This window comes from Alosa sapidissima, chromosome 11 (genome assembly GCF_018492685.1).
Source record: "Alosa sapidissima isolate fAloSap1 chromosome 11, fAloSap1.pri, whole genome shotgun sequence".
NCBI classification, from domain to species: domain Eukaryota; kingdom Metazoa; phylum Chordata; class Actinopteri; order Clupeiformes; family Clupeidae; genus Alosa; species Alosa sapidissima.
In genome coordinates, this window is record NC_055967.1 from 14,781,684 (window position 1) to 14,796,683 (window position 15,000).

Sequence of the window (15,000 nt, forward strand, 5' to 3'; positions counted from 1 at the left end):
CATACTCTCACTACCACCCCACCCACACTCCTACACACACACACAAAACAGGAAAACACTCTTCACACAAATAAAACAATATTGCCTGGCCGTCCCCAGTAGGCCTTGGACACAATAAAGGCTCTAAGTCTCAAGCAAACACACTGAAGCACTTCTGACACCTCAGGGCGGCCCAGTGCACCCTGGGTACATGGCTGCCCGCGGATCAAGGCTGAGGGGAAGCCAGCGCCTCGTGTCTGGCCTCTCTTTGGGTCCTGGAGACAAAATGAGGGCTTAACCTGTAATGTGCTGTACACGTCCCCTGACGACACTTCAGCATTTAGTGCTGGGAAATTAGAGTGCTGCTTTTTCCCCTCCATCTCTCTCACTCTGTCTCTCTCTCTCTCTCTCTCTCTCTCTCACCCTCCCTCTCTCTCTTTCTGTATCTCTCTTCTCTCATTCCCCCTCTGATTTGTGCTGCCTCTTTCTTTCTCTTTCTGTCTTTTCTTCCTCTCTCGTTTGCTCCCTCCTCTTATCACTTTCTATCACTCCCCTCCCCCATCTCTCTTTCTCTTTATCTCTCTTCAGTGTACTCCCTCTCTCTTTTCTTTGCCCTGACTGAGGCAGCGCTCCTAACACAATTCCACACATGAGGAGAAATGAAGGTGAGCTGAAAGGCTACGTCACACACTCCGCTTTATTCCAGAAACTTCCGTCAGTACACTTCCATGTAGTGTCCTGTTTACACCATGTGCTTGCATAATGTGTTTGAAATGGTAACACTGTCTCGAATTGAATACAACACTAAAAGAAGTTGGTGGTCCCTTTATTAGTACATTATCCAGGAACTCATAGTGGACTCCTTGTTGCCATAATCATACTCGCAATAGCAAGGCTATGTGTGTAAGAAGGTGAGTTGAGACACAGGTAAGGAGCTACACAACTGCATACCGCTCAATCAACTTGTCAGTTGTGTCAGTTGTGTACACCAAATTATCCTCATTCAGTCTTGCATGAATGAAGAAACTAATAAGCACTAGTTTCAAAAAGCAGAACAGTTACATTTACCACAATCTTCAATTCAGTCCCTTCATAATCTGGTGGAGAGACACAAGGATGCAGATTCTCTATCCAGGGAAGACGTACCCATACTGCACGCTCCACTGAACAGCTGACAATTATTTACTGTCTGAGTCATTTAAATGAAATATACACATTTTATTTTATACACATTTCAAGGCTCTGAGTTTTATTGTTAATCATGTGTATGTTGGCGTGTGCGAGTGCGAGTGTGTGTGTGTGTGTGTGTGTGTGTGTGTGTGTGTGTGTGTGTGTGTGTGTGTGTGTGTGTGTGTGTGTGCGCATGTGGACTGATGAAGGTGTAGACAGTGGAGGCATTCCTGATTAATGATACTATAGACCAGACCTGATTTATTCATCACATCCACAGGATGCCTAAACACACACACACACACACACACGCACACACACACACACACAGCATATTCAGTGTGACCAGTCAGACCGTCTCTATTACCCTGCTTCATGTGTTACTCATCATAAATAATGTTTTTTGTCCAATATCAAATCCCTGTAGGGGATAGATTTGTTCTGATCCAGCTCTTAATAATCATTGTCATAGACATCATCAGCAGAGACAGGAAACTAATTACCATTTAATTTGGCTTTTTTTCCACGAGGTGTCACAGTCAATCATTTCATCTCTAAGGACAAAAAAAACAACAGCAGCCCTAAAGGATAGGGTCTCCATCGCGACATCCCATCTGACAGAAGTTACCTGTGTTTGCCGTACATGATTAACAACACACATCGGCGCCGACACAAACGACCCGCAACGGAAATCAACTCATTTGTAAACAGCGTCAAGCATGAAGGTGAAAATGAGAAAAAATCGTCGCCTCTCCCAGGTGATGCCATCATCACACCTCCCCGCGTGCCACGCTGCATACGCCCGCCCGCCTGCTCGCCTGGCCGCCTGCCTGCCCGCACGCCCGCACGCCCGCTCATCACACTAAAGGAAGTCTGGCGCTTCCCCTCAAATTAATCCTCGGCTTCTAATCTGCGTGAATCACAGACCTGCGTAAAACGCACCTGCTTTTAATCTACTGCTCCTCTGATCCAGGCTATTGTCATGAATGTGGGATTATCTTGTAAGTGCGCTGATATATTCAGAGGGCGCTGATGACCGAGCGGCACAGATTTATCATCTGCTAAATAAACATGTAGACGAGGCAGCCTGCAAATGAAGCCCGAAAAATCTTCATCCTCCTCCCGTGAACACAGACTGCGGCAGCAGGCAAGATGATGGAGCAGGTTTTCAAAAGAAAAAAATGAGGTGGGACCTGATGTAGTTCTGTAAAAAAGATCTGGCCTTTTCCCTTCTTTCCACCTTTTGTACACATTTCACTGGGGATCCATGGCACTGAAAGCTGACTGTCAAATTCTGCCCACTTTTAGACCTTCCAGTATAATAAATGTGGGAGATACATTGTGGATGAGAGCCTCATCCTGGAAGTTGGAGACAGACTTGCTAAGTGCCTGAAGAGGGGCAAGCATGCGTGGCCAGCCTGAGCAGCACTCCTGAAACTGACTTGTCAGCGAGAGCACTGCTCCTTCTTCTCCTCTTAAAAGGAGGACCCCCTCCAGTGGCGGAGAGACAAATGAAGGGATGAATAAATGAAAGAGTGAATTAGCGGCAAACGGGGGGAGAGTTAAAAGCAGCCGCCCGCCTGACCTCCGACCCCACGGCCCATCATTAGGAGCCGTGGAGACGCGCAGAGACCACACCACCCCCCACCCCCCCATCCCCTGTCCTCCCGACATGCAGAGCTCCTGAGAGAGGCTCAGACAGGGGTCAGCGAGAGGTCAAGCCTCAGAGAGCAGGTGAGCGCGGGCCAACGGTCACGTGACGGCCCTGCAGAGGGAGGCCATGAGAGCTGATTAGTGGCCTGGCTGTCCTGGGGCAGCTGACCTCTCACTGCCACGCAGGAGGGCAACGCCGGCACCCCCACCCCCTAACATGCTCTGCACCGCACACAGGTCTGAGGATGAAAAGACACCGCTTCCATCCCACCAAAAAAGATTCAAAGAGAATATTCTCCCTCGGACCGGGGGAAGACAACCATCTTGACAGATCTTGGCAACCTATTTTCCTCTTCACTGGATGATATTAAAAGGTTTACCATGACACATTTTACCTTATAAATTGTCAGTTTATGGCTGTAAAACCTCTCTTTATAAAAGTACAATAAACTGATACAACAATTCAATTCCAACTTTTATGATGAAGAATGGAGGAGATCAGAAAGCTCAGAAAAGGGTGCCAGAACCAGAACTAACATGAGTCTGAATTGTCTCCGTCTCTAAATAGAAGCATTTTAGATTGTCATATTTAGATTATCATAGGTTTTCAACTTCCTGCATGCCTTGTGACAAAAACATCCCTTAAGAGAGACAGGGAAAGTTGTTTTGTCACTTAACTTTCATTGTTACTGTGTTTGTTTTGGCAAAGAGCACTTAGCCAGCATGCGCACGTGTGCATGCACAAACAAAAGACATCTTATTTAATGGAGTTGTTTGCAGAGATAGAGTATCTCCCATCTGTACTTCTTTTCAAAAGGGGATCTATATTAAACCCAAACAGGAGATTCACACAATGCCCTGTCATCATTCCGCTGATCAGATTGAGAGCCGGGGTCGTGACCGGTGACCTGGGAAATGACCTCACACTTCCTCCTTTGCTCTGTATCAGGCAGGACAGGCCAGGCAAACAGCAGCAGCAAGACTCCGGTACCCAACATGCAGGGTCACCCAAGAACACCACACAGAGCAAGAAACACAAGAATGAGTACAGGTAAATACACACTCACACACACACACACACACACTCTCACTGAGAGCAGAGAGAAAGAGATGAGCTCTATATTCACACACACACAACCACAAACACATAAATGTATGCACACCCACATGCATAAACCCACATGCATAAACACACACACAAAAAACACACACACATGCGTGCCATACGTGCGCACACACACACACACACACACACACAAACACACAAACACACAAACACACAAACACACAGTCAGAGAATAGCAGGGTCAGTGCAGCTGGGCAGAAAAGGAGCAGTCGCCTCTGCACCCCCAAGGGCATCAGCAAATGCCCGTGGTCAGCGATTTGGCCGTGTCACTTCCTGTGTGCATCGGTGGCCCTTCACTGGGCATCAGGGCGCCCCTCTGACGTGGCCTGTCAACATGACACAGGACGTTAAGGCACGCTGCCTCGCGGCCACTCTTCCAAACTAATCTGTCTCCAAACTCACCGGAGGGCTCCTGAAAGGTCCCGTGCAGCACAGACACACACACACACACACACACACACACACACACACACACACACACACACACACACACACACACACACACACACACACACACACACACAGAGAGAGAGAGAGAGAGAGAGAGAGAGAGAGAGAGAAACACACACACACAGGCAAGCTCTCTCTTGCTCTGCTGTCCCTCTGCCCTCCCTCTCATTGCTCCGTTCTGTTTTTCTCACGTTCACTCTCACTCTTTTCACTCCTCTCTCTGTGTCCCTTTCCCGTCTTGCCTTCTGGTCCTCACACTTTCTCTGGCTTTTGTTCTACTTGCTTCTGTTTCCGGTTTCTTCTCTCATGCGCTTCTCCTTTCACCTTTTGTTTGGTCAAAAAAAGCCCATTTCACCTGGCCACACAACACACACGTTTATCCCCATATCCCCATTCTCTCTGTTCGTCCCCCAAGAGCTCTCACTCTCTCTCATTTCCCCCCTCATTCTATTTCTCTGGACTGACACACAGATGGCCCACTTTACAGAACCAAGCACAACAAAACATTGGGGGCAATACAGCTTATCTGTTTTCAGCCATTCGGACTGCAGCAGGGGAACCCAGGCAAACGGAGGAGACACGCAGGAACCCTCTCTCCATCTCTGCCCCAGCCAAGGGAAGAAAACCTTCGGGCTGCACAGCACAGCACTGCCCTCTGTCCCACCGGACGCACAGACGGTCATCACCAGCACCCACTATCTGCTGCTCCACAGCGGCCCTGGCACAGAGGGGCACCATGTTTATGTCAGGTCAGCTATCTAAACACAGACCGACTAGAATGGATTACAGTGCCCCCAAAATAGGCCTGTTCCAGCACACATCTGATCAGGAAGCTGATACACTAATGGGGCATTTAGGGGTATTTAGGGACCTACACACGCAGTGGTGATTCCTCGGTGTCCGTCTATGTCTATCTGTGCATCTGTCTCGTTGTCCATCTACCTGTCGAGCTGTCGGCTCCAAAGACTCCTGACTCATCCCCCCCCTGTCTGTCTGCCTGTCACTCAGCTTACAGCTCTCTCTCTCTCTCTCTCTCTCTCTCTCTCGTTCCTCCACTGGCCTGGCGATGGTGGATATCGGAGCAGGTGGGAGTCCAGGACTCCCAGGGTTCATCACCCACCAACCCCTCCGTCTTCAGAGACTCACGGGCGGCCCTCTTTCATCTTCAGAGCCCTTCCTCTCGGCTGGTGCCCTCTTCACAACTCCACAAAAATATACAAATTGGAACACTCAAAACATTCCCATCACGGGTGCAAAGTATTTCCACTTCATGCAGCCTCATCCACTTGAATTTCTATATTCAATAAAAGAGCCATTTTTTCCACTTCAAATTCAACTCCTCAATTAATAAAGCATCACTCAGTTCAGTTAGAATTTCAATAGCTTGCTTTCCTACTAATGCTGTGTGTGTGTGTGTGTGTGTGTGTGTGTGTGTGTGTGTGTGTGTGTTCATTAAAGTGTGTGAACATTAATCAAGAATCAACATTATAAAATGTGCATCACACTCGATCAGTCTCTGGTGAGTAAGATTCCTTAAAAGACACGAGACCCATTGACTTGAAGGCTGTGCTTTTTAAATCCCCCCATACAGATTTCTTTTATTCACGTAAAAAGCTTCCATTTGACCCACACTAATGTGATCCTTCCTGTATTACAAGGTTGTGTTTGAGTGTGTGTGTGTGTGTGTGTGTGTGTGCTTCCTTCCCTCCTCCACCGTTCCTCCACAATTCTCACCGGAGTTGTGTCTCGTCCTAATTGGTTCCAAAGCTCACCCTAACAGCACAACACATCTTCCGCGAGACACCGGCCATGTTAATTTCCCTTCCCACCTCCTAAATGCGGTTTCATAAAACAACGGCAACATGCTAACACGAGGCCTGGGTGAGCAATTAGAGTGATTACAAAGCAGCTCATTAGCATGGGGAGGATCAGGCCCGGGCGTTGGGGTGGAGGGGGGGGGGGGGGGGGGGGGGGGGGGGGGCGGCCAGCCCACCGGCCGACCGGCCAGATATTCAGCTCGGTGAGGGGAGTGGAGCGGCGGGGGCCTTGATCGGGAGTCCAGCTCCCCGGAGACGCCATTACACAACCCTCGAGGGGGGCTGGACTCAAAGATAAGCAGAATTTTAAAGGCAATCAGGAAAACTAACGGACACGCAGGCTCTACACACACACACACACACTCACACACGCACACACACACAAGCGCGCGCACACACACCGCACACACACACGCACACACACACACACACACACACACACACACACACACACACACACACACACACAGACACACACACACACACACACACACACACACACACACACTGCTTCAGTGGTTAACCAGCAGTTTAACCTGCTGTTATGGTTGGATTTCCCTTCAGGGTTACAGATATACAGGAATGCAGAGCAGCGTCTACCAGGGCTCCAGCACACAGCTAAGACACAGTACAGAACAACAAGACACAGAAAGTGCATGCAACACCAGCTGATAAGAATCTGCCGTAAGCCTACAGGTAGAAAAGATTCTCTGACAACTTTATTGCAACAACAGACTAGGAAAGAAGACCAGTGGCCTTAGCTTGGCAGCCCAAACCGATGAAAACTGCCATTTCCATCTGGCCAGTTGTCTCTGGCAATAAATTCAACCAAGGCATGGATTTTGAGTAAAGGTAGTGCCAACATATTCTTCTCTGACAGGGAATATTTGCATGTGCCAATTACAAACCATCACTGTCCGAATCTGATTCATCTGTCTGCCAAAATAAATCACATTCAAGTCTGGCACATTATGCCTACATGTTTCTGTAGGAAGCAGGAACAAGCCTGTATTATAGGTTAATGCAATGAATCTAAATCTAAATAACCAATCTAATCTAAATGACTTCCGGCTGACAACATCCACTTAGTGCCTTTGAGCACAGCTTTCCCTCTCTCTCTCTCTGAACTCTCATTTTTGGTGCATGTGTTGCCATGTCCAACAGCTGCTCTCCACTTCTAGCCATTTTGTCTGTCTTCTGTCATCTATCCAACTCCTACAAACGTTAATGCAGGACTACATATCTTACTATGTGCAACACAAAAAGAGGTAAATATGAATGTTATCTACACACCCATCTGACATTACAGATCCATTTCCACCAATCGCTGTACACATACACAACATGTATGATGCAGCTGTGGTGGACCAGAGGACTGAATGGAGAAGACGGGGGTGGAGGAGCCCCCTCTCCCCAGACCCCAGACCTGCTGGAGCTTTATCTGTGCTGGCCCAGTGCACATCTGTCCAGGTTTACAGCCACCGCGCCCCCACAGTAAAGGACACCCAATCACCCCATAAACACAGCCAGCAGGGGCCCCCGCGCATGGCGTAAATGTTTATCCTTCTTTTCAGTTCTAAACTCCGCTAATGAGCCCCCACACATCTGCATCACTCGGCCACAGACAACACACGGGGAGAGGGGGAACCATACAGGCACCGGACCAGGTGCAATAGAACCAGCACACATACACAGGCATACACACACAATAACACACAGTAACACATACACACACACACACACACAGTGAACCATAAACACACACACACACACACACACACACACACACACAGTGACACATAAACACACACACACACACACACACACACACACACACACACACACACACACACAGTGAACCATACACACACACACACACACACACACACACACACACACACACACACACACACACACACACACACACACACACACACACACACTTGAAATCTAAAAGTGATTAGCATAGGTGACATATTCAACATGACACGCTCAGCTAATCATGATTTAATAGATGTTATCTTGAGGTTACGCGCAACACTCATCCAGTGTAAAACAACAGGATGTTTCCAGAGGACATGTCTTCCCATATTTCTGCTTACTGGTAACGTTAGTGATGATTCACTCTTTAGTAAAGGCTGCTTTTGTTATCTAAGACCTCACGTGCCTGCCCCTCTAGGTCTCTGGACAGTACTCAGTGGAGAAGGTCACTACTAAGCATGGCCCCGGTGTCAGGAGTGACCCTACTCATCCTCCAGCCCCTGGTGTGACCTTTCACCCTAGTAGTCATATCACCTCTTGACCACAGCAAAAGAAGGGAAGATGGAGGCGGATGAATGCGGGAATCAGATAAGGGCTTCGGAAGGGGTTACTGGGCATCTAAACCTCCACCTCGCTCACACATGCACACACCCACGCACACATACACACACATGGACCTGATTCAGCACGCAGGTGTTTCATTCCAGCGCCCCCCCACACACACACACACACACACACACTCCACCCCCGACTTACACACACACACACACACCTGAATCAGCAAGCCAAAGTTTGCACAATCCCAGTCGACCCCATCGCACACTCTATCTCTCACACACACACACACACACACACACACACACACACACACACACACACACACACACACACACACACACACACACACACGCCTGAATCAGCTCATTGAGGTCCTATAGAGCATTTGATCAGTGGTGTGTGCTGGACTAGAATGAAATCATGCAGGAAGAAGGAGTTCATGCCCACCAAGCCAAGCCTATTAAAGCCCTTTTTTATGCATCAGTGGCGTGATAAACCTGCCCCTGAATCTAATTAATGCTCCTGACACATAAATACTGAGCCTGGCTTTGCTGGGGTGAGGTGGGCCCCTGCATAAGGTCATGTGAACAAACACTTTCATTCAGGTGCGACAGATCACCGCGACTACAACTTTTTCATCAAAGGACTGCTGTACGAGGTTTGGAGTAAGATGATTAAACATGAACTTTAAAGAGAGCTCCACCGGCAAGAGCTCCGTGCCCTGATGGATTGCGGTTTAATGGTTATCATGAAAAGCAGACTTCACAGTTTTGGCAGCCTAAATGGAACGTGCACTGACCTGGAAGTAGATAGGATGGCCTTTCATACAGGGGGGATTCCAAAATACGAGACTTTATCAAAATAACCTTAAACACTGGAGCGTGGGAAGACAGACCAGTCCATCCATCATTTGGAGATTAATTTCCCTCGGCCTGTCCTTTCCTGAATCTATTAATACCTCTGCAAAGTGTGCATTTCCCTCCCCAAAGAGATTTATTCTGATATCATGACTTTCATTATTCAAACTGGAATTCCCACCTTTTGGGGGCGCCTATTAAATCCAATACTTTTTAATCAGGAAGGGCAAATGTTTCCTTGATAAAGCCTTTTAGATAGCACTTATTCACCAGGGCACCTTCAGAAGCAGTACGGAAAGAATAGATTTACATTTTTGTAAAATGAAAACATGCAATAATTAATTTCTTGCAAAATGTAGGACTGCCTGCAATCAATCACTTACAATTACTGACCTCAGTTGCCTTTCAGTTTTCTCTACCAAAAATGATTTTTATTGATTCATTTTGTTCATTTTTTCATTGTTTTTCTTACAGTAGTTCAGACCGAGAACAGATCCAATCCTTTCCCAACATTAAAGAGTTTTCTTTTTTTTGTCCCTCACACTCCTTTGTCCCTGTAATTTTTGTCCCACTCACAGACACACACACACACACACACACACACACACACACACACACACACACACACACACACACACGTCTATACCTGTGCCTGTAGGTGCTACCTGAAACTCTGCATTAGTTCAAACATGTTGATTTAGAAGCTGCAGAGTAAAGGTATTATCCGCGCCAGAGCACGGCTTTGCCTCCATTAGATATTCTGGCGAGTGTTGAAAAGCCTCAGATTCCCAGTAATCTATAGTTGGGCTGTAATTAATCAGCTAATTCCGGGCGTGAGGCTGGAGGTAATTAAAGAGCCGCTAATGGCTTATTCTTTCTGCTCCAGCACCTACATTTCATTTGTTTATTTTCCCAGAGTCATAAATCTGGGCGAACGACAGGAGTGCCACAATATTAGTGCAATAATCAAAGTTAATTATCAGACGCCCCGGCCAACCAACTCCCTCTTCAGACTAATAAGAGCCACTATCAGAGAGATCAGTCTCCCCGAGCGCAGCATAGTCGGGCAGGCCGCCACCCTGCCACCCCACCCCCCTCCCTTCCCCCTCAGAATCTCACATGAGGCACACATTCAAAAGAGAGACTGACAATGAATTCTGCAGCAAAGGAATGAGCCAGAGAGGAAAATGCGTTATGACCAGGCAGAGGAGGGACACTGGTGGGGCCTTTTAGGATGGAGATACCAGAATGGCTTAGAGGAATCTGATCCAGACATGTCTAGAGAATTATTTGCAGCCATTTTCTAAAATTTTCTAATTGTGCTTCTTTTAAAATGTATCTTCCACTGAAAATGAACACAAATAAAAAACAATGCAGATTCTTCCCTTTCCTCTGAGATTACTGCTTTTTTATTTTCAAATATTTTCATAAAATGTCATCTTTCAAAAAAATCTAAATGAATTCACTCTGAATTACCTTCCTATACATCATACAACTGCTGTTACTGTTGTCTTGTCTTGTGTGGCTTTACAGGAGTACAGCCTGTATACTGTACTGCACACTTGGTGACTGGTGTAAGTGTGAGTGGTGCAGGCAGGCAGGCAAGGCTCATTTGTGTGTGTGTGCATGTGTGTGTGTGTGTGCGTGTGAGACACTCACCCACTCATCGAGGATCAGATTGACAGCTTTTGTGGCTCGCGACAGGTTCCGGCAGGCCATGATGACGTGTGCGCCATGCAGAGCAAAAGACCTCGCCGTCTCGAAACCTGCAGCCAGACAGTACACACACAAACACCACAGATTACTCCAGGCCATACTCCGATAACTTCCTGGTGAACTTGCCAGTGCGCTCAGTCGTGAGTTCAGACAGGGTTGGCAGCAGACAACTAGCATCCCCGCACGGGTGGGGGAGTTGAAATCATATCTACAGGAGCGATAGGCTCTCCATACTTCCAGCCCCAGGCGCCTCGTTTGGCCAGTTTATCAGGCCTATACCAACCGATGAACAAGATTGCATTAATGTAGTGGTGAGTGGCATTGGCAACTGCACTGATAAAAGACTGAAATGTCCCCAAAGGGCTTCTGTAGCAGAACTGACATATCAACCAAACTAAGGGCAAGCGGATCAAAAAAGAAAGAACGCTTTTAACACTGGTCTGATGGATGGCAGCTGTCTTCACCACAGGTTAAAACTCTATTTGGTTTGTGTTTGGTATTATTTTGGCCCATTTGACAAACCTTCCGAATGCAGAGCTACTTCAAAGAAGCGGAGATAAGGCTGATTCACACAGGCTCTGATAGGAGCGGGCCTCCTCTCGCTCCGAGTCGAGAGACGATCGCTATTTCGTGCAGTTGTGATAAAAGTGCCCCCATCGTACCCAGCCCATTACACCAAACAGAGAGTAGACAGAGATATGGACGGGAGCTCATTCCCAAACCCGGTCTAAATGGGTCAAACCAATCGGCTGAAAGGCTTCGACTAAATGAAACGAATCTTCATCTGGTGGCACAAGTTCAAGAGACTGAGCAGAGGGCTTGAAAAGTCTGTTTTTTTCCTTTGACTCATTAGAGGAGAGCAGAGGTGAGCAAGGTCTGTTTTTCCTCACACAGAGATCCCTTCTGGAAATGCCCCAGACACCATCCTGTTCTCAACAAACCAAGGAACTCAGAACACACAGAGGAGAGGCCATGTCTGCTGGAGAGAGCTGGTGACTAAAGGGTTAATATAAATGTGTGTGTGTGTGTGTGTGTGTGTGTGTGTAAAGCCACTTGGTCAGGGAGTGGCGAGTAATCTGTTCTGCATGTGTGAGGCACTGTAATAGGATGCTAAAATATGCATGGGATGAGGGCAAGCACTCCTAAAATATGGTGTTTGTGTTTGTTATGCCAAGCCACACTTTAAAATGGGAGTATTTTTCTCCCGTATCCACACACACAAACACACGCACGCACACACACACACACACACACACAGACACAGCCTTGATTGATAGTCTGACCTAACATCCGCATGCAAACGAAGTGACTCTGACAGTGGGGCCTGGAGATTCCGCCCGGCAGACAACTTGCACGATAGCGCGGATTAAAATTAACTTTAATTAGATTACGTGTTAATCTGATTTTCATTAAAAGGCAAACTAGGAGCCCTAATTGTGACGCGAGTGCTAAAGAGTAATATCCATTAAAAGTCAAAATTGGAGCGGGATCGGAAGCTCTCTCTGACAAGCGAAGCATGGAATTAAATTATATGACACCTCATTAAGAGAAATGGAGGAAACTCCACGTTTGAGTCCAGACACTCCATCATCTTAGTGGGGGAGGAGGGGAAGCCAATATATAAACATGCAAAAAGGACAAAACGCTGCATTCAGATTTTTACCTCTTCCTCTAAACAACTGACGGGAAATGAAAAATGCATTCACCTGTCATCTAGAGTATGTCTTAAAAAGTCTTAAACTAACACAAGCTTTAAAGTTGTCATAGATAGATAGATAGATAGATAGATAGATACTTTATTGATCCCCGAGGGGAAATTCAGGGGGGTCTCAGTAGCATACAGACATCACACACAACATGCACTTACAGCAGAAATGGTAAATATAAGTATAAGTATAAACATATAACCAAACTCCACTGTACAATAGAGACAGTAGGAGATAAGAAAAACTAACAAAACTAAATACTAAATATACTATATAAATAAATGTAAAAAATCCAGTGTGCTTGAGGGTGATCAAGCATGAGACGCTTGTAGTGACAGGGCCTGTAGTTCTGTGTGCATGATGAGGTGCTTAAGAGAGTGAGTGTCATGGTGAAGGTGCAAAAAGTAGTCCAACAGTAGTCCTTTAGTTATGTGTGCATGGTAAGGTGCTCAAGAGAGTGAGTGAAGGTGCAAAAAGTAGTCCAACATTAGTCCAACAGTGCAACAGTGCAATAATAAGGTCTAGAGACCAGCATAAATAATATGGACAAATCGGAGAGTAAAGTATAATGTAGACAAGGTAATATAAAAAACTATAAAAAACTATGTCAGTGCAAGAACAGCTTGAGGTAATAGGGTTACAACCATTCAGTATTGTAGCAGAAGCCATTGATCATGTGTGCTAATATAGCATGAAAAACAGTGTAGCAGGAAAACAGTAGTAAAAACATTAGGCTATGGACATTAGTAAAACAGTAGTAAAACAGTAGTAAAGCAGTAGTGGGCAGTCAGTACTCAAACATGGAGAGGGTCTTAAATGTCTTAAAGTAAGACAAAAGATGGGGTAAAAAACCTTAATCAGAAAAAATGACCATCAATTTATTGCATTATGCTGAAATGATTTCTCTACGTTCGTACCTTTAAAGTGTGTGTATTGTATCTTTAACACTATTAAAGGCACCTGTGAAACCGTGCACATAAACTTAGTCTCATGCACAGCTAATGGGCGACATCCTAACAGCACCATAATGAGCAGCTGTACTGCCACACGCCAGGGCAGGGCCATGTAAGGAGCGTGTACAGCAGCGATGATTGTTTCGCTCCTGATGGATATTAATTGACACCGTTGTTTTTCCTGATGGAAAACAAATTAAAAACAAGAGCAACAACACCGGGGCCTGCTGCTGCTGCTGCCGGCTGCTTTATTAATGGAGAAGAAGGAGGGCCTGACATCCAGTGCCACAGGGACTGTGACTGCTCCTGCTCCTGCTCCTGTTCACTCTCTCTCACACACACACACACACACACACACAGTATGTACATGTTAACAAACACACCCTTTCAGGGGAGGTTTACAACATCATCTAGGTGTTTTCCCATTGAGTTCAGGCACTGCAACACTATATGCTCTGCTTTTCTCTTTGGCGTTTGGATGGGCATAACTTACACCTGCCAACTTGCACAGAACATCGCTGCAACCCAACTCAAATCTGCATTCACGTAAAAATACACAAGACAACAGACTTTTTTTGGAGTTTAGCTCATTTAAGTTCCAACTGACTGTTTTTGGCTTTGTGCAGTGCAGTAATTTGAAATGATGGGATTCCGTCTGAAATTCAATTTAATAGCCTTAGCTCCACAGTAACTGTGCATTGGGCAGAGCCAGGCTAGAATACACCAGCTCTAAGCATGAATAGAGGGGTCACTGGAGTAACACAAACCTCCACATTGGCATTTACTTAGTAACTCCACTGTGTTTGAAGTTGACTCTTAAATCACCTGTTATTACATATTATCCATTCTTATTGATTTCTCAGACATCATAACATCTTTTCACCTCCTGACTACTAAAACCAGCCATGAGACACACTCGACCGACAGCTCAACCGACCAAAGCTACCTCGCAGCATTGAGAATAACGCATAACTGCACACTTTGCCGTTTCAGAAATAACATATACCAAGATAGCTAAGCTATTAGCTTTCAGGATAGCGTCGTCCAACCTAGCTATCCCACTGTACCTGAACCACAAGGCTCCGGAACACACCCTTTTCTTTTTCCCCAGAACACACCCATGACTTCTGTTCTCTTTTCTAGTGAATTCTGTCTCCTTCTCTGTCATTTCAGCAAATCTCAGCTGTAACCTCAACAACCCCATCTCTCTGACTGAGTTTTGATATATCGATAAATCATCCCGTTGTCTGCAAC

The 15,000-nt window shown here is 46.3% G+C and overlaps 1 protein-coding gene across 3 annotated transcripts in view; it reads right to left on the reverse strand.

Annotated features, from left to right (window-relative positions):
- wwox (WW domain containing oxidoreductase) overlaps positions 1–15,000 on the reverse strand; it is a 171,904-nt gene that overhangs the window by 148,389 nt on the left and 8,515 nt on the right. For all 3 annotated transcript variants that reach the window (XM_042110094.1, XM_042110095.1, XM_042110096.1), the window contains exon 5: positions 11,031–11,137. In XM_042110094.1, coding sequence (XP_041966028.1) covers positions 11,031–11,137 — 107 coding nt within the window. The remainder of the gene's footprint in view (positions 1–11,030; positions 11,138–15,000) is intronic.